The sequence below is a fragment of the Zea mays genome, chromosome 5 (assembly GCF_902167145.1).
Source record: "Zea mays cultivar B73 chromosome 5, Zm-B73-REFERENCE-NAM-5.0, whole genome shotgun sequence".
NCBI lineage: Eukaryota > Viridiplantae > Streptophyta > Magnoliopsida > Poales > Poaceae > Zea > Zea mays.
The window spans coordinates 85,339,193-85,363,909 of record NC_050100.1 but is presented as its reverse complement, the minus strand read 5'-3'; the positions used below and the strand labels follow the sequence as shown (position 1 = coordinate 85,363,909).

General features: G+C 44.0%; 2 protein-coding genes and 1 long non-coding RNA gene across 4 annotated transcripts; 1 reads left to right on the top strand and 2 right to left on the bottom strand.

The window, feature by feature from the left end:
* The first annotated feature begins 9,013 nt into the window (after window positions 1-9,013).
* On the top strand, window positions 9,014-12,819 carry LOC100191397 (Pentatricopeptide repeat-containing protein). Of its 2 annotated transcripts, XM_008682739.3 has the most exons (2): window positions 9,014-11,866; window positions 12,533-12,819. In XM_008682739.3, exon 1 carries the CDS (start codon window positions 9,050-9,052, stop codon window positions 11,471-11,473), a length of 2,424 nt encoding a protein of 807 aa, XP_008680961.1. In that variant the 5' UTR covers window positions 9,014-9,049; the 3' UTR covers window positions 11,474-11,866; window positions 12,533-12,819. The 2 variants fall into 2 exon arrangements, with proteins under 2 accessions (XP_008680961.1, NP_001130303.1); NM_001136831.1 differs by lacking the exon at window positions 12,533-12,819 and having other exon boundaries at window positions 9,054-11,844.
* Window positions 12,689-13,850, bottom strand: LOC103626661 (uncharacterized). Its single transcript, XR_002262316.1, has 3 exons — window positions 13,492-13,850; window positions 13,093-13,173; window positions 12,689-13,004 (listed from the first exon to the last, which is right to left on the bottom strand). It is a non-coding gene; the product is annotated as an uncharacterized lncRNA (long non-coding RNA).
* A 630-nt stretch (window positions 13,851-14,480) lies between these two features.
* LOC103626660 (biotin--protein ligase 2) lies at window positions 14,481-17,844 on the bottom strand. Its single transcript, XM_008647054.3, has 9 exons — window positions 17,310-17,844; window positions 17,151-17,212; window positions 16,578-16,726; window positions 16,337-16,457; window positions 16,089-16,244; window positions 15,705-15,750; window positions 15,451-15,514; window positions 15,300-15,376; window positions 14,481-15,115 (listed from the first exon to the last, which is right to left on the bottom strand). The coding sequence occupies exons 1-9, from the start codon at window positions 17,687-17,689 to the stop codon at window positions 15,070-15,072; spliced, it is 1,101 nt and encodes a 366-aa protein (XP_008645276.1). The 5' UTR covers window positions 17,690-17,844; the 3' UTR covers window positions 14,481-15,069.
* Window positions 17,845-24,717: the final 6,873 nt, after the last annotated feature.

Here is a 24,717-nt window from a genome sequence, read left to right as displayed (position 1 = left end):
ATCTCTTCGGGCGGTTAGTCCCTTTGTGAAGAGAACGGCTCTGATACCAATTGAGAGCACCTAGAGGGGGGGGTGAATAGGTGATCCTGTGAAACTTGAAAACTTAAGCCACAAAAACTTGGTTAATCGTTAGCACAATAATTGCCAAGTGGCTAGAGAGGAGTCAAAACACAATAACCACAAGAAATCAAACACAGAGATGGCACGGTGGTTATCCCGTGGTTCGGCCAAGTACAAAACTTGCCTACTCCACGTTGTGGCGTCCCAACGGGCGAGAGTTGCACTCAACTCCTCTCAAGTGATCCAATGATCAACTTGAATACCACGGTGTTCTTCTTTACTTTGATCTTTTCCCGTTTGCGAGGAATCTCCACAACTTGGAGTCTCTCGCCCTTACAATTGAATTTCACAAAGAAGTACGGAGTAAGGGAGGGAAGCAACACACACAAATCCACAGCAAAATGCGCACACACACGGCCAAGAATCGAGCTCAAAAGACTATCTCAAAGTTCTCACTAGAACGGAGCTCGAATCACTGAGAATGACAAACGAATGCGCAAAGACTGAGTGTGGATGATCAAGAATGCTCTAAGGTTGCTTGGTGTCCTACTCCATGCGCCTAGGGGTCCCTTTTATAGCCCCAAGGCAGCTAGGAGCCGTTGAGAGAAAATCCGGAAGGCCAATCTTGCCTTCTGTCGTCGGGTGCACCGGACAGTCCGGTGCACACCGGACACTGTCCGGTGCCCGATTTCCTTCCTAAAATAGCGCGGCCGACCGTTGCAAATCTGGGAGCGGATGGCGCACCGGACATGTCCGGTGCACACCGGACAGTCCGGTGCCCCCTTCCGACCGTTGGCCCGGCCACGTGTCGCGCGCTGATTCCGCGGCCGACCGTTGGCTCACCGGACAGTCCGGTGCACACCGGACAGTCCGGTGAATTTTAGCCGTACGCCGTCGGCGAATTCCCGAGAGCGGCCACTTCACGTCGAGTCAGCCTGGCGCACCGGACACTGTCCGGTGCACCACCGGACAGTCCGGTGTGCCAGACTGAGCTGAGTCTTGGCTGCACACAGCCAAGCCTTTTTCACCTCTTTTCTTTTCTTCTTCTTTCTGTTTCTAACACTTAGACAAGCATATTAGTACACAAAACCAATGTACTAAGGCTTAGAAACATACCTTTACTCTTGATTTGCACTTTGTCCATCCATGAGCATAAATTCACATTTAAGCACTTGTGTTGGCACTCAATCACCAAAATACTTAGAAATGGCCCAAGAGCACATTTCCCTTTCAGTTCTCAACACAAACAGTATTAACAGAAGTTCAGAAGTATCAACACAAGTTCACAAGCTCCGACAAGTATTCAACATAAGTTTTGTGTTCGAAACACTAAAAACATAACTTGACACTCATGGAGGTGGGCGGTTGGTCTGGTGCTGCGTTAGGCTGAACCCTTCATGAGGGTTGTTGGATGCCGCCCCAGATTGGCCCTGCACAGAGAAGAGATTACATGTGTTATACCATATGCATTACCAACATGTAACTACAATTTTGATACTCACAGGAGTATGGAACTGAGCAGGGTCAACTGCAGGGAACAATGGAGGTGGCGGAGCGAAACACTGTGCGACGCCAAGGCTTTGCATGTACTGAAACATCTCTGCCATCCTCTGATCAGCCGCCAGGCGAGCCTCTCGCTCCGCCTCCCGCTCCACCATCATCCTCGCCTCCATCTCTTCTAGTTGGGTCTGTAATATTACAAGCCAACGTTATAGTAACTCAAAAAGAAAGTATATAACTCAAGGAAAGACGAGTTACAGAAGCACTAACCTCGAGTTGCTGTATGCGATGCTGTGAGTTGTCGTGCCGAGGTCGTATGGCTAGACTCGAGCCCATGCTCCTTGCTCGCACCTGAGTCAGAGTGGGAGTGGAGGACGAGTCGATTGCCCCGTCGGCAATCCAGTACCGCCCATGTCTCTTGCCTCCTCCGACCCTCATGAGCACATCAGGGACAATCGGCTCGGTGCTCGGATCATAGTCTGGGCCATGGACCTCCTGCGCCATGGCGGTGTAGTCATGAAGGCGGCTGTAGACGGCGGGGTTGGTGTAGGCCTCGGGCCCATCATCCGGGTTGTAGGTGACGTCGGACGTCGCCTTGCCCTTATGGGCCATAGCATAGGGCGAGAAGGTGGAGCAAGGCCGACCACCATGTGACGCCGACTGCAAGAAAACCAACGAGATAGTTAGAAATAATATCTAATCCAGTGATATATACCTAAATAAAAAAGAGGACGTACCCATGCTTCTGCATATTGGCCCAGGCTCCGGCTGCCTTGGTGGTGGGAGGAACCTTGCATCATCATACGCCGTTCCCGGCTAGCGTTGTGCGCCTCGTCCCACTCAGCCGAACACCACCAATCCACCATCTGCTCCCAGCATAGAGGATGTGCGGCGCACCAATGTGGAATCATCTACAAAGTAAACACGTTAAGTGCATATCAGAAGATAAAATAAAATTCATGCATGGAGTACTGGTACCAAACATGCATGACTTTACCTGCAGGTACTGGTCCCTGGTCAACGACATGGTTCGGGCTTGCTGCTAGGTCACCCTCTCCCCAAGGACGGAGTCGTGGTAGCTGACGATGGCCTGGATTCGGGCCTCATAGTGCATGTCCACGACGAGCTTCTTACAGCTCGTGGTGGCCACCACATCCGCCCTATCCTCGTATCCAGCCTCGCATCTGAAGAAATCCTGCATACAAAAATGATGTATCCATACATCAAGAATTTGCAACGAATGCGACATATTTTACATTATACTAAGACTTACCCACAGCTCTTGCTTCACCCGCTCCGCCTTGTTATTGAATTCCCGGCCGTCCCGGTCTACTGCATCGGGGGTGACGGCGTAGTGGTCAAAGGTGTAGGCTGGACCCGTCACTCCAGCGTACTCAACCAGTCCAGGGAAGTGTTCCCTGCACAGCAGGCCGAGGATGCCATTGGGGAGGCGACGATGACCTCCAGCATAATCCACAACCATCCAAGACCTGTCCAAGTGATAAATAAAAAGTATTAGTTTATATTATGATTTTGAACAAGAATGAAGAACATAAAGTTACATGCCTCTCCCCAAACGGCCGAATCAGAGGCCGCCTGTCCCGAAGTATGGGACGCTGAGGCAGACTCGCGAGACCTCGCAGGTAGATGCTCCTCGAACCTGAGGCGCCAGAACCTGAGGCGGTCTGCTGAGCTTCGTCGTCGTCCTGCTACTGGTCGTCGTCGTCCTGCTGCGGCGCCTACTGTGCCTCGTCCTGCTCTGCCTTGTCCGCCGTCCTGCTCCTCCTCCTCAGCCAACCGCCCACCATATTTGTCTAAAAACCTGCAATTAAGAGTAAACAAATAAGCACATATAAAAAGATATATTTAAAAACAGGTGCGAAATAAAAAGTCATATAGCATTACATCGATTAAAAATAATCTTCATATGTGTCGGGATTAGCCGGATCATAACTCTCATCATCACTATCAACCATTTCATAGTCAACACCATCAGAAGACGCAAGTTCGTCACTAATGTCATTGCCTTCAAGGATTACTAAGTCATTATCATTTTGCACCTCATCATCCTCCTCATCAACAACCCTTTGCCGAGCATCACCTTTGCCGAGTGTTTGTCTTTGCCGAGAGTTTTTCTGTGCCGAGTGTCCTGCACTCGGTAAACCAGCTCGTTACCGAGAGCAGGACTTCGCCGAGTGCGGCTCTCGGCAAAGCCTCCTTTGCCGAGTGCCCGACAAAAGACACTCGGCAAAGAGTCCGGCACTCGGCAAAGGCCCGGATTCCGGTAGTGAGATGTGATACCAATGTATAGTGGAGCAAGAGATATGGGTGATGTTTGTTTGAGCTTATTTCTATCTTTTGGCTGTCGTAGACTGTCAAACGACTAGCTTTTCAGCTTGCTTTTGTGCGAATCGTTTTAGTGAAAACAGACCAAAATTAACGCGAACATAAAATCGCCCGAGTCGTCGCGGTTGTATGAATACGTCACTTTCTAGATTATAAACCATAGGGTCCCTTCATGTTCCTTGGCATGTAACCTGTTTGGGTATAATGTTTCTCAAAACCATAGTTTTACAATACTATACTTTGCAATTGTCTTGTTAATACGGTAGTTCTAGTCAGCTCCAAAAATACTACGGTTTTGAAAAATATTGTTTGGATACAACATTGTAAACCATGGTGTTAGACAAAAGCTAGCCTTTGTCATGAAAACTTTGGGTTGGAGTGAAGTTTCTAATACTCCAAAAATACCATGGTATTTAGAATATCATAATTTTCAAAATATAGTTTTCAAAAATACAAACAAACACCTTATGATATAAAATACTATGGCCTAGAAAAATACTTTACTTCTAAACAATCTCTAATCCCTACGGTATTCAAATCATTCTCACAACTAGTTTATTAGAAAAGTTCGTTAGAGAAAAAGCTGGAACAAATAGGTCCGGAACACCATAACGGCTACACGGCTTATCTCTCTCTCCATAGTGTGCACAAAGTCATTAATTTTTTCTTCCCATACAAACTACTTCCTGTTTGACTCTAGGCGTTGTATTTGTTTTTTCTATTAAAAAGTTGAAAAGCACGACATATTTTAGTCTCGTTTTGGGTGAACTGATTTTTCTAGTTTCTACGATCGTCCTTGTTAAAAAAAGTTCCTATATTTTTTCTAATCTTACCTATGATTCAAACATCAACTTCAACGTCCACGTCTACGGTTATATAAAAATAAGGTAAAATTATGTATAAATGGTGGTCAAACTTTAGTTCTTAGCTCTACATTCACACTCACCTATCGTCTCTCTCCCCGCGCGCGTTTAGCGAGCGTTCTCCACACGCCAGCAAAATAAAATATCAAAAAGTGCACCTATCGGAATTCAAATCGTGGTCTCTAGAAAGATAACACTAGCCTCTAACTACTCAACTCATGTTAGAGTGAAGTATGAACAACTAACTAGTATATTATGAAGTATGAGGGGACACCCTAACGGTGCATTTGGTTTGTGGATTTGGTTCACACGACATGGGTTCAATCAGAATGGGTCGGTATGACATTTTTTGGAATGAACTCGTCCCCTGCGGAATCACTACCTAGTACTACACGTTGACAAACGAAGTGAGTCCATGATACAAACACAGCTCGAGGAGGTTCTGTTTTGGATCAGATAATTCTGTATCAGGGGCGGACCGGCGCCCATGGCCACCTGGGCCACGGCCCGGGGCGCGCAGGCCCAAAAAAACGAAATTCTCTCCCAGCCCAGAACGGCAGAACAGAACCCTAGCGCTAGCAGCCAACCCGCCAAGCGCCAGCCGGCACGGCGCCGCCGCCAGCGCACCTGCTCGCTGCTGCTAGCTGCTCGGTCAGACGCGCTCGGCTGCACCTGCTCCTGTCCGGCTGTCCCAGCCTCCCAGGAGCGCCGCTTGCTCCAGTGCTCCTGCCCGGCTGCCCCTGCTTCGACCTTGGCAGTTGGCACCTTGCCCGCCCGGTCGGCGGTTGCCCGGCGCCCGCCAGCCGCTGGCCGCTGCCGTGTGGGCAGTGGGCGTGCGGGTGTGGCTCGGCTCGCCTCGCCCCTCGCCGGTCGGCTCTCGCCTGCCCGCCAGCCGCCAGGCCACGCGCCGTGGCCCGTGCCGTGCGCCGTCGCGACTGCAGCTCAGAGCTCACCATCACCGAGTCTGCGAGTCTGCGAGTCACCAATCAGTCAACACCTTGTCAGCTCGCTCGGCCACGCTTCGTCCGTCCGTCAAAATGAAGAAGAGGCCTAGAACATTGCAATCATTTTTCTCTCCAGCTCTAACACCCGTCGTGTGTAATGTGCAGCCAAGACCAAACCTCAATTCTCAACCAACAGTGGGAACCGGAACCAGTAACAATCAAGCCCAAGAAATTTCAACCGAGGAGGCTACTGTTGAGGCAGTACTAAATCCAACTTCACATGAACAAGAGCAAGAAATTCCACCTTCTGGGCAGGTATTCGATATAGTTGTTGATCCTGGGCTTAAAAAACCAATTGATGAATACGATGTTAACATTAGGGATGCTGTTAGAAGAGAGTATTTGTTACAGGGTCCATGTCAACCAATTGCCCATATATATCCTAAAAAAAGATGGGAGACCGACAAAGAAGTTTTCATGATTCATGGTTCAAGAACCATAATTGGTTAGAGTATAGTGTTACCAAAGATGCTGCCTTCTGTTTTTACTGTTATCTATTCAAACAACAAAGACATGAAAATTTTGGTATTGATGCATTCACGAGCAAGGGTTTTTGTAATTGGAAGAATGCAACAAAATCTTTTGTTGAGCATGTTGGGAAGGTGGATAGCTTGCATAATAAAGCTAGGAAACATTGTGAGGATTTTAGAAATCAAAGGCAAAGTGTTGGACACGCAATGGCAAGTGGTTCTAAGAAGCATGAAGAAGAATATTTGAATCGAATCACTATAATGTTGAGTATCGTGAGATTTCTTTTGTTGCAAGCTCTTGCCTTTCGTGGTCATGATGAGTCTTCTACCTCTTGCAATAAGGGAAACTTTCTTGAATTTGTTGATTGGTTTAGAAAGAGGAGTAAAGCTGTTCAAAACCTTCTTGGTGATTCTCTTGCTAACCATTTATTGACTTCACCAAAAATACAAAAGCAACTGTGTGAGGCTTGTGCAAAAGAGACCTCCAAAGCTATTTTATATGATATTGGGGAGAAAAATTTCTCCATTCTTATTGATGAGTCTCGTGATGCCTCTATAAAAGAGCAAATGGCTATTATTGTGAGGTTAGCATTTTATTTAAGCAATAAGTGTACATGTTTTGTGATTTAATTGGCTTCTATGTGTTGTGATATAGGTATGTGAACAACAAAGGCTATGTCATCGAAAGATTTTTGGGAATTCAGCATGTTCCAGACACTTCTTCAATAGCTCTAAAGGAAGCTTTGGACTCTATGCTTCTCAGTCATGGTTTATCCATACATAAAATACGAGGGCAAGGCTATGATGGGGCATCAAATATGAGAGGTGAATTCCATGGGCTACAACGACGGGTATTGGATGAAAATCCCTATGCATTTTATATACATTGTTTTGCCCATCAATTGCAATTAGTGGTTGTTGCTGTTGCCAAATGTTGCCCTTCTATCACGGATTTTTTTACCTATACCACATTAATTGTTAACATTGTCAATGCATCTTGTAAGAGACATGATCAGTTGGCCCAAGAACATCATGACAACCTTGTGCATAGTTTAGAAATGGGTGAAATTTTTTCTGGAAGAGGGAAAAACCAAGCAACTAATCTTGCAAGGCCTGGGGACACTCGGTGGGGATCACACCACAAAACATTGTGTCGTCTTCATTATATGTGGAAAGCAGTCTTAGAGGTATTAGAGAATATATGTCAAGATGGTCCTAGTTCTCAAAGAACTACTGCATCTGGTTTGCTAAAACAAATGGAGACTTTTGAGTTTGTGCTTATTATGCATTTTGTTATCAAATTATTGGGTAAGACTAATGATTTATCCCAATGCTTGCAAAAGAAAGATCAAAATATCGTTCGTGCCATAGGACTGATTGGTGCCACATTGCAACAAATTGATGAAATTAGACAACATGGATGGGAAGATCTATTTGAGGATACAAAATCATTTTGCATTCAATATAATATCATTGTGCCAAACATGTTGGATACAACCACTGCTAGAGGTCGCTCAAGAGGTCGTGGAGGTCAGTTGATAACTTACCATCATCACTTGAAACATGAAATATTTAATGTGGTGCTTGACCAACTTATTGTGGAGTTCAACAACCGTTTTGGTGAAAGATCTACCCAATTATTGAGATGCATTGCCTGCCTTGATCCAAGAAATTCTTTTGCCAATTTTGATGGAGATAAGTTAATTGAGCTTGCTAAATTGTATGATGCGGATTTCTCTACATATGATTGCATAGTATTGAAAGACCAACTTGAGATATTCATTATTGATATGAGAGCTGATCCAGATATTCTAAGTTGCAATGACCTAGGTGATCTTGCTGTGAGAATGGTTCAGAGTGACAGGCATGTTGTCTTTCCATTTGTATATCGTCTCATTGAATTAGCTTTAATTTTACCAGTGGCAACAGCATCTGTGGAGAGATCTTTCTCATCTATGAATATCATTAAAACTGAGTTGCGGAATAAGACAGGAGACGAATGGCTTAACCATCGTATGATGTGTTATATTGAGAGGGATATATTTACAAGTATTGAGGATGCAAAGATATTGGATTATTTTCAAGGCATGAGAACCCGCAGAGTGAATCTACCTCGTACTAGTGGTATGTACCAATTATTAATATTATTAAATTTATTCAACATTACCTTTCAAGTCGCGTTCTTAACATGATTTTCGTCAAGGTTCTGGAGCAAGAAGCACTGATGTTGATGTTGACATGATACATTTTGGAGGAGCTACATTATAATTTGTATGTCATCTTTAATATCTATGACAACGTTGTTTCGTACAATTTATTTATATGCTACTATTAGAGTTTACGGTCGTTTCGGCCCGGGTCTTGGTTAATTTCTGGGTCCGCCACTGTTCTGTATGGCAGCATTTCACTAACCAAACACGATATAAATGGACAAGGCTGTTCAACTGTCTACAAGTTATTTGCCTAGGATAGAGAAAATAAGAGAGAAGCATGTCGTCAGTCGTCACACTTAGCTAGTAAGAGAAAATAAGAGAAACATATCTTGGCGAGTTGAGTTAACTCTGTAAGTGATGATAATGAAATATGGAAAATATACCAATTCATTTTGAAAGATATACTTATAATCTTTAAAAATCAAGGATAAAAGTAGAGTTATATCATAAGAATGAATGAAAAACCAGCAATAAACAGAAGGTGTTTTTCACCGACTATTGGATAAGCTGATTTTCTAACAGTCAGAAACTATGCTAGACAGGGTCCAATCAACTTTCTCATAAAAGATGCACTCCTCTCGTTTCTCGCCGCGATGGCCAACCTAGCGGCCCAGCTCGCTGCCGTGCTCCAGGCCTGCATCAAGCGTAGCGGTGGCCGCAAGCCCAGCCGCTCAAACGCCAAGGCCGCGCACGCGCGCGTCCTCGCCGCCGGCCTCGCCGCAGATACCTTCCTCCTCAACCGCCTCGTCGAGCTCTACTCCCTCTCGGGCCTGCCATGCCACGCGCTCCGCGCCTTCCGCGCGCTGCCCCACCCCAACGTCTACTCCTACAACGCCGCCATCTCAGCTGCCTGCCGCGCGGGGGACCTCGCCGCCGCCCGGGACCTGCTCGGCCGAATGCCCGACCGGAACGCCGTCTCCTGGAATACCGTCATCGCCGCCGTCGCGCGGTCGGGCTCCCCGGGGGAGGCGCTAGAGATGTACCAGGGGATGCTGCAGGAGGGCCTCGCGCCGACGAACTTCACGCTGGCCAGCGTGCTCAGCGCGTGCGGCGCCGTGGCCGCGCTCGACGACGGGAGGCGCTGCCATGGGCTCGCCGTCAAGGTCGGGCTCGACGGGCACCAGTTCGTCGAGAACGGGCTCCTCGGCATGTACACAAAGTGCGGGAGCGTCGCCGACGCGGTCAGGCTGTTCGACGGGATGCCTAGCCCGAACGAGGTGTCGTTCACGGCGATGATGGGCGGGTTGGCGCAGGGCGGGGCCGTCGACGATGCCCTCAGGTTGTTCGCGCGGATGAGCAGGACCGGGATTCGTGTTGATCCGGTAGCGGTCTCCAGTGTTCTCGGCGCCTGCGCGCAGGCCTGCGCTGGTGACTACAATGTCGCTCGTGCAATCCAGCTCGCACAGTCCATCCATGCATTGGTTGTCAGAAAAGGTTTTGGATCGGACCAACACGTGGGTAACTCGTTGGTTGATCTGTACGCGAAGGGCATGAAGATGGATGAGGCCATCAAAGTCTTTGAGTCGTTGTCCAGTGTTAGTATTGTTTCTTGGAACATTCTTATAACTGGGTATGGTCAGCTGGGATGCTATGAGAGGGCCATGGAAGTTCTTGAGTTTATGCAAGAGTCAGGCTTTGAGCCCAATGAGGTAACCTACAGTAACATGCTTGCTTCTTGTATTAAGGCAAGGGATGTTCCGTCTGCTCGTGCAATGTTTGACAAGATACCAAAGCCAAGTGTGACTACATGGAACACCCTATTATCTGGCTACGGCCAGGAGGAACTGCATCAAGAAACAATCGACTTGTTTAGGAGAATGCAACATCAAAATGTGCAGCCTGACCGGACAACTTTAGCTGTGATACTCAGTTCATGTTCTAGATTAGGAAATTTCGAACTGGGCAAGCAAGTGCATTCTGCTTCAGTAAGACTACTGCTTCATAATGACATGTTTGTTGCGAGTGGTCTGATAGATATATATTCAAAGTGTGGTCAGGTTGGCATCGCACTGATCATTTTCAACATGATGACCGAGAGAGATGTGGTATGCTGGAATTCCATGATCTCAGGTTTGGCTATCCATTCTTTGAGTGAAGAGGCCTTCGATTTCTTGAAGCAGATGAGGGAAAATGGGATGTTCCCCACAGAATCCTCTTATGCTAGTATGATCAATTTGTGTGCTAGATTGTCATCCATACCTCAAGGTAGGCAGATGCATGCACAGGTTCTGAAGGATGGTTATGATCAGAATGTATACGTTGGCTGTTCCCTGATCGACATGTATGCTAAATCTGGCAACATGGATGATGCACGCCTTTTCTTTAACTGCATGATTGTGAAGAACTTAGTGGCATGGAATGAGATGATCCATGGATATGCCCAGAATGGTTTTGGAGAGAAAGCTGTGGAATTGTTTGAGTACATGCTAACCACAAAACAGAAGCCTGACAGTGTGACTTTCATTGCTGTACTGACAGGATGCAGTCACTCTGGGCTCGTTGATGAAGCAGTTACATTCTTTAATTCCATGGAGAGCAATTATGGGATTACACCATTAGTTGAGCATTACACTTGCCTGATAGATGCACTGGCGCGGGCTGCTCGTTTTGCTGAAGTTGAGGCAGTGATAGGTAAAATGCCATACAAGGATGATCCTATACTGTGGGAAGTTCTACTAGCTGCATGTGTTGTACATCACAATGCTGAGTTGGGGGAATTTTCTGCCAAGCATCTATTCCGCCTTGATCCAAAAAATCCATCACCTTATGTGCTTCTATCAAACATATATGCTACTTTGGGTAGACATGGTGATGCCTCAGCTGTTAGGGCGCTGATGAGTAGTCGCGGTGTTGTGAAAGGCCGCGGATACAGCTGGGTGAATCACAAGGATGGTTCTCGTGCCTTTATGGTAGCTGATGATCTTGGAACGGATGTTGGAGAACGCACAATGTTCAGTGATAATGGGGACACTTCTGGGATGACAGAAGTGCACATAGATGAAACCTGTGCTGGATGATTTGAAATCTGGTGCTGCTGCTAGCCTGCTACCATCTTCACTGAAACCTTAAACCAATATTAGTTGAATCCAGCAGGCTCAATCTGGTGTTGGGAGCCTCAGGTTTCACTGTTGTTTTAGCTTCAAGCGTTACTGCAAATTAGGCATGGTCTGAACGTTTGGGAGGAAAGTGTGAACTGAAGGAAATGTACATTGCAGATTGGTGCAAAGACAACTTCAAGCTGGATTGATTAGTTTATTTCATCATATTCTGCAAAAGGTGTGTTGAGCCATGACATGTGGAAGCTCATACCAATTCCTAGCTTCATGCACCATGATGAGTGTAAATTTCTTCCCAGATGAGTCAAGGATAAAATTGCAATTGTTTTTTGAAGTGTATAATGGGAGAAAAAGGTAACACTAACTGTACTATATGTTCTTAGAAGTCTTGGCAGACAATGCCTTTTGATTACAATTTACAACACGTGTACTGGAGAGTGAGCAGATTGTTTCTTTTCTGATCAGAAGACAGTTTTTGACTTATTGTATCAATTGTTCATTGAAAATTCATAAGAAAACAACTTCATCATTAGATCTCAAGTTTACAAAAGAAATATGGTATGAGAGTTGAAACTCTCATACATCCACCGTCATATGTTGCCAGTATGATGCAATAAACAAGAATTTGCCTGATTTAGACACAATATGTCAATGATGGTAATAATTTGTATGGTAAATACAATGTTTACCATGGTGAATAAAATCAGTTCAGATGGTTAGTGTTGTTGTCAAGCACATGTTCCTTGAATATCAACGTTACTAGTCAGTACATGTCAACCATAAGTTTGATGCTGACAATAGGGTCACGGCTCGTGGGAAATGGCAAGGGGGCACTTTTTTTCGTTTTACATGTTCCCTTTCATCTCTTTTTGTGTCAGGACAACATAAAACATATAGCAAATTTCTGGTCCATACAATATTCGCTGTTATTTAGTGCAAAGCTTGTTACAGCATAATGTTATCTTGCTGACAATCTAAACTGAATGGTCCAAGATTCTCAAACTGCATTAATTTTTTCAGAGCTGGTGACTGGTGAGTTTAACAAGAAGGAGCGGTAACTTGGGTAATTGGAATCTAATTGTGCTTCCCATTCTGTCCAAGATCCATCATAATTTAGGCAGTCATGCCAGATCCGCAAGTGACATCAATGGGTTTGTCTAGGGAAATTCCTGAAGAAACACCAAACACACCATATTGTTATTGCTTGGCAAACTTTTCAGAATTTATGTACATGTATAATATATCTGTGAGAAATACTCAATTTCTCAAAGATCTGAAATGTTAAATTATCAGTATTCTTCTTCTTCCTCTGCTTCTCGTATTTGTACTTTGGAAAAATTCTTGCTTTCGTTCTTGCCAAGAACACAACAAATTACTTGTTTCTGATTATTAAAATGAGTTGCAAGTTGCAACAGAATGGAGACCTGCCTGCTTGCTGAAACTTCTGCCGCAGCTCATCTGCAGACAGAAGGCTTGGTGCACCATTGAACATCTGGGATGAAATAAAACATCATCATTTCTTAGTAATTGGTGGTTATCCAATTATCATGTAATACACTAAATCTTTGAATCATACCAACCTCAGGGAATGGAACACAGATGCTTCCTGTTATATGCCCACTTATTACCCTTTCCGTGGTTCTGGGGCCACACCATCAAATCTGTGAATTTGAATGTGGGTAATTTTCTTCAGAACAAGAAGAAACCACAGGCAACTTAGGAAGATGATCAATAACAAAAAAAAAAAATGCCATCACCTGCCAATGCATCTTTTTAACAATAGTTTGAGAATTAGCAGATTCACAAATGGTTTCATTTGTACGTCTACGAGCATAACGTAATTCCTTTGAATTCAGAGTGAGGGCGGAGGATTGCTTTAAAGTACTAACCTAAGTTTGTACTTGCAAACCATATTCAGTTACCATCATAACTTCTACAGGTTCTGCTACAGTCCGTATAACTAAAGAGTGAGGTTTTACCTGCCCTTTGCTCTGGCATCTATTTGTTGGTAAGTCTTAGCAAGTGATAGTATGTGCAACCTGTTGCATGAATCAAACAGCTCAGTTTGTACGAGAATGACATTATTGTTTCACTTAGTGATAATTTTCATAGCTCCTTGAGTAACTCATATTTACAGAAATTCGGAGTTCATCCTATTAGTTGAGAATTGATTAAATTTGTGGAGTTCCACCAGTTTTTTCGGGACGTGAATGTAAAAAAAATAAAGAAAGCAAAAAGGTTCATATGACCAGACTGATACATATTTCAGTCTATGCATGCAAGGTTAGTTCAGGTAAAAAAAAGAATGTTTATTAATCATATGGACAACATCATTTTAGCTCACCTGTTCACCATTATAAACCCTCTCGACAGCCTTATTTACAGCATTTGATTTCAGAACTGCATCATCAGGGCTGGCATTTTCCAGAATTGAAACAAGAAGCTCGCCACTGAGGTAAACAAACATCTAATTAATACCCAGACTTTATTGTGTCCAAACACTCTAAAAACCCTAAACATCTTGAAGGAAATCATGTTAGTCAAGTAAAAGAATCAGATCACTCTTATAACAAAGAAAATAGTGTCCTTGCTAAGTTTGTCACTAATTTTGATCGGTTTTTTTTATATCAACAGCACAACTGAATAGCAAGTTTTTACTGGTTTCATCATTTTGATGAAATGGATACTGGATACAGAATTCAGTTTACCACCAAACACGAAAGCTTGCAGGTGACCAGCTTCTCGGCGGCAGCAAGCTTCCATTAAGGCCAAGTGGAGTTGACCTTATTGATTCGGATTCGTGCGGGAGAGGAAGGGGAGCAGCGAGAGAGGGCGAACTGTGTGCGCATGTTTGTGTGCTGATAAAGTGATAATTGTGCAAATCAACCAGTGGGGTCATCAATCCCGGTATACGGCTGTCTTGCCCACGGAACACACGCAATGATGCATATGCAGTTACCCAGACGACTTGCACAAGCCAACAACGACAGCATGGATAATATATAACATGTCCTTTCAGTTAAGCATCTGTGCAAATACAAGTTACCAACTCATACATCACCGCTACAAATCTTGCAGTTGCAGCAGATTTCCAACTTAGTTCACTAATAGAAAAAACACTGCAGTTATACAGAACCTGATGCAAACATGAGCCCCAAACACTGCCGAAGAAGCTGTCCGCCCATCAATGGAGCAGATGTGCTTCATAATTTTCATGCATTCTTCCTATGAAATATGAATCATTCAAGTAAACGGTCTTCAGTCACTGCGATTTCTTCACCTGAGATCTGAACTCATGCCTGGGCTTCAGTCACGGTTGATTGTCTTCTTAATTGTTTATGCTGAGCTGTCGCAAATGGAATTGCGAGGGTGGGGCACTTGTTAAGGTTTGAGGTCTCAAAGCGGCCGTTCAGGATTGTGATAAGAGCATTCCTTCTATTTATTCCAAGCACAAGGTTTGAATACAGATGGAGGGGGCTGATGCTTAAATCATGTTCTCATTCCATTCATTTGTACAGTCTGTTGAATCTATCCATGTATCCCATTGTATTGATACCCTAAGCTTCCATCTTCCTCCTCACCAATCCAGTGAAGAAATCAAAGCTGCAAACAGATGGTACTATGTCAAATGTCACTCCTGACAAAGAATAGTTAGTGATAGAACAATCGATTACATGTTGAGGACATATATAAGATGAGACACATAAAAAACATTGTATACATACTGAGTAATTATATATAGAACAAAAAAAGTTAATGGATGAAAAAACGGAGCAATGGACAATACCTGTTGCCATCTGGGTGCAACTCATAGCTTTTGTTATCCTCACCAATAGCATGTAAGTACCCAGTTGGTGTTAACCCCTGGAAACGATTAACACCATAATTAGGTAAGCAGAAATATCAATTCAACCATAACAGTTCTGTTTTGTGCTAACCTGGATGGTGACGACACTGCCTGACTTGTTTTCATGTGCATCATGTACGACAACTCTCTGGCCACTACAAACAATAAGTGCAAATTTCTTTCACATAAAGTGGCACATACCAAAGATAGAACATATTAACTTGCAAGCATCGTCTTTAGATATTTACAATGAACACTTAAAATTCAAGTGGCAGTAAATGTAACTCAGGGCAAATTGTCATAATAAGGTCCAATTAGCATGTATATTGACATAATAGTCCATACCTATGAAGCCATGAGTTATAGTATTGCTCCTCAAGAACCTGAAATCCTGCAGAGAAATTTGAGGATGTTAAGTACACAATTCTACCAACAGCAACAAAGCCTTTTAGTCCCAAGAAATTTGGGGTAGGCTAGACAAAAACAACAAACAAACAAAAGCCTTTTAGGGGTAGACTAGAGTTCAAAAAAATTGTAGTTAACTTCAAAACATTTTTTGTCAGCATCTAAATCAGCTATAGGAAAACAGTAAGTCTCTACAGCAAAACAAAATTATCATTTAATGCATTGTCAGTAAAGGAACCAGCTCTGCATACACATCAACAGCCACGGTTCTAATGAGCATGTGGTTATGTACTGCAAAAATGGGGGGAAATGGAATCCGAGTACCATGGTTCATGAAGATCTCGAAAAGGTTTTCAAATTTATTGAAGAAGTATGCCAATATGTCTTCTCGTTTCAATATGGGTGATGTATGATTTGCCTCTTGAAGTGCAGCATTCAAGCATGTGGTAGGCTTCTCATTGTCAACATTCAAACCAACACCTGATTAAGATCAAAGGAATCCCATCCTTGTCAAAAGAAAAAAAAAAAGAGATCAAATGCTTAGAATGGGCAACATTGGAAATGCATTTTACCAGTACAAATATTGTACACTTTGGGTTCATAAGATGAGGTACATAGAATGCCACCAACTTTTAATCCTTTCAGATAGAGATCATTAGGCCATTTTATTCTCACATCAAGTTCTGGTAGTCCCTGAGTTTTATCACAAAGGCAGAATGAAATGGCAACTGAGGTAGTTAGCATAAAGGAAACAGGGGACTCAAAATGCAATCAATAAGCAGCAAACATGACAACACTGAACTATAACCTAACCTTGGCACGGCACAGCTCCTTGATAGCTTCAGTTATCGAAAGGCAGACAACATATTGCATAAGGGGCAACTTCCGTGCATCCTGCATCTGTGATGTGAAAGAGAACATGAGACAGCCTGGTGGCGATTCCCACACATTCTTTGAACGGCCTGCATGATACGTGAGCAAAGATTAAATTTGTTATCTCTTAATAGCACCTAGTGCATACTAAAATTATGTGATTAGAAAGATGAAAGAAAAAAGGGAATGCTATGTATGATCTGGTTTAGCCAACTGGTTAAGAATGTGTTGCCACAAAAAAGTAGAATCAATTAAAACAGTTATTTTGATAAAGAGTTGTCACACTACAGTAAGATTCTACTTGTGTTCAGTCAGACTGCATTTTTCAAGCACTTAATCTTAAAGGTTACACAGCATTCAGCAGATAGTTTCATCAGTTTTATCAATGAGATCATAAGTATAAGAGAGCATCAATCTCGCCTGAAATAAAATTCGAGAGCTTTGTAATCAAAGTTGCAAATTCATCAGGACTAAAACACTAAGAGCAACAAGCCAGCCCCTAATCACGCGCACCTCTCCCTTTGAACTGCACGTCGGCAACGCACACAACGCCCACCGGTAGCTTTGCAAAGTTCCTGCGAACACGAGCTGACGCCAAGTCAAACAAAGTAAAAATAAGATAAAACGAAAACCCAAATCCCTCCCCGGCGCGAAACCAGACATGGCACTCACCGCGTGATGAGATCCTGCGTGGAACCAATCCTGGGCGTCCAGAGCATCCACCTCCCGAACCGGCGCGCCCGGAGCGCGCTCATGTACGCGGCGGCGTCGAAGCCCGCGCTCTCGTAGGCGAGCGCGATGGCGACATCACCGGACGGATCGCCCTCACCGAGGACGACGGAACCGGCCGCGGAGGCCAGCAGCTCCTGCTCCTGCGCCGATTTGCCGTACACCACAAGCGTGGTGGCTCCGGCGGCCGCGGACATGGGCACGCGGGCGGGTTCGCGGTGGCGAGAAGCGGACAGGTAGCGGCGGAGGGCGACTGCGGCGAGTACGGCCCCGACGGTGGCAGCGGCTGCGGCCGCGGTGGTTGATGGCGGCGGAAGGCGCATTGATGTTGCTCTGTTGGTTTGGTAGTTTGGTGTGCGTGTGCTTTGTTTCCTCCGAGTCGTGCACGTGCTTGGTACTTGTGGGCTGGGCGAGTGGGCTTCACTGCTGCAGATATTGAGCTAGACCGGGTCCGTTAGTTCAAAGTCGTGATGGAAGCGGGCTGGATTAGCAAACTTTGGAGTATTTATGTGCAAGCACGTATATTCTTTTGTGACAGAGAAAGTACGTTTTTTAAAAGTAACTAGAAAAAGGCCCGGGCATAAGGATGCGAATGAATCATGTCAATATCCATTGAGTAGTTGACCATGTTTGCATAGCTTCAACTTCACAGATTTCTGCTCCACTCCATAACTCTAAGTGGAGCATGCTCCATATAGTGTTCGAGCTAACAAGGATGAGGTGTTTGACAAGGAGGAGGAGGTGCTTTGACATTCTTGCCCTTTGTTCCATCTTTTAGTCAAACAACTACTTTTGTACAAATAATTTTGCCACATATATGAAATTAAAATACCATTCAAGACGTTAAAACACAAAATATGACATGTCCATTGTCTACAACCAAAATACAACATGATTTATGTACTAAAAAGCACATTCATGAGAGTTTCATTGTAATTGTAGTTTCAGTAAGGAAATTGTATACCTTGTTTGTTGTAATATAGACAACTACTAATTGCTTGCACTTGCACTGGTTCGGCCACTGCGGGGGATTGGCGATTGTTGGTCACTTGTTCTCAAATGTTGTGGATCAAGAACAAGGCAACACAATTGTTAATTATTACAGACCTTCGTCTTTCGAAGTATTATTTCCAAAGGGCATAATGCTTACCAGACGAAGGTCAAAAAGGGAATATCTTCATCATTAATCATGTGAATGAGAATGCATAAGGATGAAGACAGTAACTGCTTCTTATTAATTTATTCATATTTGTATTCCATAAAGCACGTATGAATATTAACAAGATTAGTATTACATTGATACCTTCGACTTACTCGAAAGCGTGGATGCGAGAGAGTGATTACAATCCAGCGTGAACAGTACGGTGCTACTGTTCATCTATTTATAGGCACGGGACGCAGCCCGGTCAAAAGTACATTTATGCCCTTGACATTCATCTATAAACGTAATGCAAATCATTAAGGATTGAATAGTATTTGTCCCTTTTTGGTCTTCATCATGCTTGGTCTTCGTCATCACGTCAAGCCAAAGCTCTTCGGCTATAGCTCCACTATCCATTTTCAGCACCTTCGGGTTGTATTTCCACCCTGTCACGAGAGAAAACCTTCATCCCGAAGCCGAAGCCTTCCTCTGTAATAACCCATGTCATACTAGAAACTTATGGTTAGTCACGTTTTTGAGGACCTTCGGAGGAAGAAGGCCCCCAACAGTAGCCCCTCGTAGTATTGATTTGTTTCTTTGTAACAAATTTAGACTGTGACATGAACGAAGGCCTTTAGGCGAAGGTCCGAAAAAACACCTTCCCTTCGCTAGAATAACGAATCACACTGACTTGCGGGACCCACCAATCTGTGGGGCTCTGAGTATATAAATAGAAGCCCGTGTCGTGAGTATTTTTCGTGCTATTTTAGCTGCTTGCATTGTGCTATTTTATGAAGCTATGGAAAAACCAACATGGAGAAAATCACCAATGAGATGTTGGTTGGAATATCTGAAAACTACAGCGATAGTGAGAGTTTCGACGTGGAAAGTGGAAATGAAGATGCCGAAGATCGGCCATGGAGACCGAGCCATGTTGTTTTAGGAAAGTCGACTATTAAACAAGGGCAGATCGAAGCAATGAGAGGCAGATACTTTCGTGACATTTCAATTGTGAGGGTCGGAGGAGAGAATAATGTTCCTCTTCCCGAAGCTGACGAAGTGGTAATTTTCAGAAGCTTCATGAAAGCCGGACTTCGGTTCCCCCTGGACAAAATGTTGGTCGAAGTTCTAAAAACTTTTGAAATTTATCTTCATCAACTTACTCCCGAAGCTATTATCAAGGTAGGGGTTTTTATATGGGCCATGAGAAGCCAAGGGTTGGAGCCAGATGCCAGGTGTTTCTGCAATATCCACGAGTTATCATATCAGACGAAGGCGATCGAGAAAGAGCAATACCACAACAATTTTGGCTGCTATAGCTTTGTACCCCGCGCTGAGGCCAATTATCATGTGCCAACATTTCGGAAAAAGTGGCCAGGTTCTTGGATGCAAGAATGGTTTTATGTGAAGGTTGACCTAAGTCAAAGGGAAGATATAACAGGGGTTATTCAGCGCCCTATATGGTCTCGCTTCGGCATTAGGAGGCCGGTCATTGCACTTGGAAATGATGTGCAAACGTGCCAGGCAGCTTTCAATACAGTGTGTACTTACATCGGCACACGAGACTTGGTCCAAGAGCATATTGCTTACAGAGTGTGGCCACTTCCAAGTGGATGGGAGATGCCGAAGGAGACTGCCGCTGGCTCCAGCCAAAATGGTTTGGTCTATCTGAAGTATACTTTTCGATACAGAAGCCAGTTTGATGAGCCAAATGATGACTGGCTAGATGCTATAGAGGCAACTAGCGATGAGCTGCTTGGAGCATACTCGAAGACCGAAGATGAGGCTATGACAACTGCCTTCGGTGCTCGAGGCAAAAAGAGATTGAATAGGGTGTTTGAGTTATCGGGTTTTTGTACCCAGATTACTGCTATCCCACGCGAAAGAAGGGGAAGAAGAGAAAAGCTGCTACCTCGGCAACTTCTAGTGTGTCGAGGTCGAAAAAGGTTAAAGTTTTGATGCGCCGACCGAGGCGCATTGAAACGGCCGACGTGCCGAAGCTAAGTGAGGGGACCGCTCCTATCACAGAGCCAAGTCGCTCTATGCCAGTCGAAGCTGGGACAAATGTTACTAAAGAGCCGAAACTAGAGAAAACGATAAATCAGTTAAAGGCACTGAGTCCACCATGCGCAACGGAACTACCGAAGCCATCAAGCATCCCCGCAGCAACTCCAAGGAAGAGGAGAATGGCTAGTGTGCTAGATGCTATTATGGAGTCTGTGAAAACATCAACTCCTGCTTCTGCCGAAATACTTAGAACAGAGGCTAAAGTTTCGAGAAAAAATGACGACGCCAGCATGGCTCAGACTATTACTGAAACTGGACCTGCAGAAGTTCCTGCCAAAGCTGGACCTTCGGAAAGCGCTCCAATAACCCTGGAGATGGAGAGTGTTCTGAGAAATCCAAATCTCCTGCTCCTGAAGCATCTGCTAAAGAGCTAGAATTCATTGTTCGACATGCTTCAGGAAAGCAGCTATCAGAAAAGCAGGTTGCCAAAGTGCAACATTATGCCAGGGATCTGAAGTACCCCCGAGGGTCCTTGGTGTATGGTGGCAATGACGAAGATGACTTCCTTTATTGTCTGCCAGACAATAAAGAGATACATGTCTGCCGGGAAATGGCGTACAATATAGGATATCCGAAGCTTGAACTCGGCTTATCTGTGATGTCGAAGGATCAGCTTGCAGACAGCCTTGCCTACAATAGTCTTAAGGTGTGTATATTTTGACTTGTTGTAAAATAAATTATTTTTATAGCTTTTCTTATCATTATGTGCTCATTCTTCGTTTTGTAGGGCTTAATTCTAAGCAAGGCTCTAAAGGCCTAGAACGAATCAGAAGATGAGAGCTCCCGAATAGCTCTTGGGAATCTTCGCTGAGAAGTTATCACACTAAGGAACGAAGCTCTCAAAAGGACAAGATATTACTTTCCTTAGTGGATAGGCTGAAATCTAATGAAGCCAAACTTGTTGCTCAAGCCGAAACTCATAAAGTTGAAGTGGAAGAGCTAAAAAGGAAGGTTGCTGAAGCAACCAAAATTTTTGAAGTTGAGGCGGTGAACATGAAATTTGCGAGATCGAAAGGTCAAGAGCGCAAAAGAACGCCGATGAGCTTTGGGCTTCGAAAGAGAAATGTTATGAAATATCACTAAAGTGCACCAAGAAATTAAAGGACAGCTTTGCTAGGGTTGAGGCATATTCCTTTGAGAAAAAATTCATCTGCAACGACCCTGATGGAGTTGTCTAGTGGATCAGTGGGGAGGCCGAAGCTTTTGACGAAATTTTAAATGACTGAGGAGATTTATGCGCCTTTGCTGGTGCACGGGGGGCCACATCCGTCTTAGAGAAAGCTGGTTGCGAACATGCCAAGGCTGTAGTTCGGCCAGAATTTGTTTTTTTAGTGGATGACATTAAAAACCCTTCAGTTGAAGCTTCTACGCTAGGCGGGAAATTTTACTCCGAGGTGTGGATGAAAGGCGGCCGTGAGATAGCTGATGAAGCTATTAGAAAAATTAAAAAGAATCTCATGACGCTCAAGAAGAAGCTAAACGAGCTGAAAAAGCTGCCGAGCATGCTTGGCTTATAGGTACCCTCTGAGGTTTAGCTTCAGAATTCGTTTTCAACTTCGGAATTAATAGACATTTTTATGATGTAGCTGAACTTTCACCTCCCCAGAGCCGTACAACCCCGAAGCTGACCTGGCCTTGAAGGAAGCACTAGGTATTGAGAGCACCTAGAGGGGGGGGGGTGAATAGGTGATCCTGTAAAATCAAATACTAAATAGTCCAAACTTGGTTACGAAATGCTAGTTAGATCAAAACCAAGATGCTATAGCGAGAACTCTTCACTTGATTGTTCTTTAGAATGAGTATTAAACTTAGGAACAAAAGCACAAGTGATTAAGTGAGAACTCAAGAAGAAAAACAATCACAATAAAGGATGACAGAAGAGACACGGTGATTTTATCCTGTGGTTCGGCCAATGCCTACTCCACGTTGTGGTGACCTCCTTCGGTCAAGGATTGCACTCAATCCCTCTCAAGTGATCCAACGATCAAACTTGAGTACCACATTTTTCTTCCTTAGTGATGTTTCCTATTTGTGAGGAATCTCCACAAGATGGAGCCTCTCACCCTTACAATGTTGATCACAAGAAAAGCACAAGAGTAAGGGAGGGAAAGAAACACACACAAGACAAGAATCGCAGCAGCAATACGCACACAAGTCAAGAAAAGAGCACACAAGAACAGTGCCACAAGTTCACTGTGACGGAACCTCCCAAGTAATTAGGCCCACCTACAGTTGTCCTTGTCCCACAGACATCAGACAACCCTGTAGATGTTCCTGAATCACTCGACAAGTTCGGTATCTTCTTTCTTACCTTTCCAGGAACGTTTCACCCGTCTTGCAGACATTACAGAACATCAGAGATATAGAAATGCGGAAGCGATTACATAAACTTACATTTATTTAGAAAGTAAGATCAAGTTGGTTATTACAGACCAGAGTTATAAAACGAGTGCTGAGTAGTATTATTACAATACCAAGGGAGGCAAAAACTCCTCCCGATAGGTTCTTATATAAAAGTTCTATATGGAGGACCAAGTCCTCCCGCAGCTTCACTCTTGTTTTTCTTCATTTGGAACCACCTTGGAGCAAAAGCAACAAAAATTTGTCGCTTCCTCACCTAAAAACAACGGGGGAATAAACCCTGAGTATGGAATTACTCAGCAAGTCTTACCCAACTAAAGAAAAGACTCTCAAGGGTATGCTGGTTAAGGGAGTCAAGGTAAGGCTTTTCAATAATCAAAGACTCTGTTTTGCAGAAATGCTTACTAAAGTGGATCCTTAAAAATCCAGTTTTATTTGTCAAGTTAAGTAAAATTACCTGCAACTAGAGTTCTTTCTACCCTAGTTCAATCACTTGACCTACACTAGCCAATTTCTTAACAAACCATCATCTTTAGTGGATTGCTACGTGTAAGTCAGTGACCAAGTCTTCATAACCGCGAAGGTACGGCGATCCGAATCGATTATACTCAGCTGAGGATCTCCAATCACACGACATATGTAGCACTTAACCCTTGCATATGTCAACCCGCCACCGGGGTTCTTAAGACCAGATCAGGTTCACGCAAACCGAGAGCATAGATACACCACCGTCCAGCCTCTTGCTACGGAGGGTACACGCTACTCCCGCTACCGCTCCACGCCCATTTCGTGTTATCTTATTCTGGCCTTAGTCTGCCCGAGGCAAGGCTTACCCATGACGAGGCATGTGACCAGCTAAAGGGTCCTCGGTCATAAAGCCTACATCGAGACGATCCTTAATCGACTCAGACAGAGACACTACACCGAGACTCCTTTCTCGTGCAAGTCACCCGCCCGGTCTCAGCTTAATCATTTCAACCCAAAAACTTGGTACCTGGCAGAGGTACATCTTTTCCGATGTTGAACCCATCATGGCCATGATGGATCCATCATCAAGTTTTATTTTTGAAAACAACCCTCCCACTTTGCCAATCATCTTTTGTAAAACAAATCCTTTTGTTTTTCTAGAGCAATACTAAGCATAGTAAAACCTTTTTGTAAAAAACAGGGTTTCAAGGAGGGTAATCAAGTTCAAGGAAGGTAATGCAGGAATTGTTTAAGCATTCAACTCCTAGCACCTAATGCAGCAAGCAAGTGAGAAAGATTTTAAAAACATCAAGGAAGGTGGCAAATGCACCGGGGCTTGCCTTCGTTAGTAGGTGAGTCAGGCTCGGACCCACAGATATCAAAGTAGAAACAATTTCCGGCCTGAGATTCCGAAGGTGGTGGTGTCTTCTCTTCAGTTACTTCGATCTCTTCTTCGTTTTCTAAATATAACCATATAGGTATATATAAGAATGAATGCCATGTAATGCTCATGAGAGTGCAAAGATAATAAAGATGTATTATCTAAGTCTTGAATACAACTTTCCTTCACGGAACTCCGAGAACTTAGGGTTTCCGGAGTCAGTAAAGGAGTTCAAAGGGCAGGGGGGTTTGGGTTCTAAGTATCAAACAAGGTCCAAATCAAACCAAACTCTACCCAAGGCTTCTAAATAATGTGTAGAGCTTATACAAAAAGTTTGAGCAATTTTGGGATTACCATTTATTTTCTAAAAATCCAGAACTAATGTTTTAAGCTACTTTAAATACTCCAAAATTCCTTATTTTATCGAAAAATCA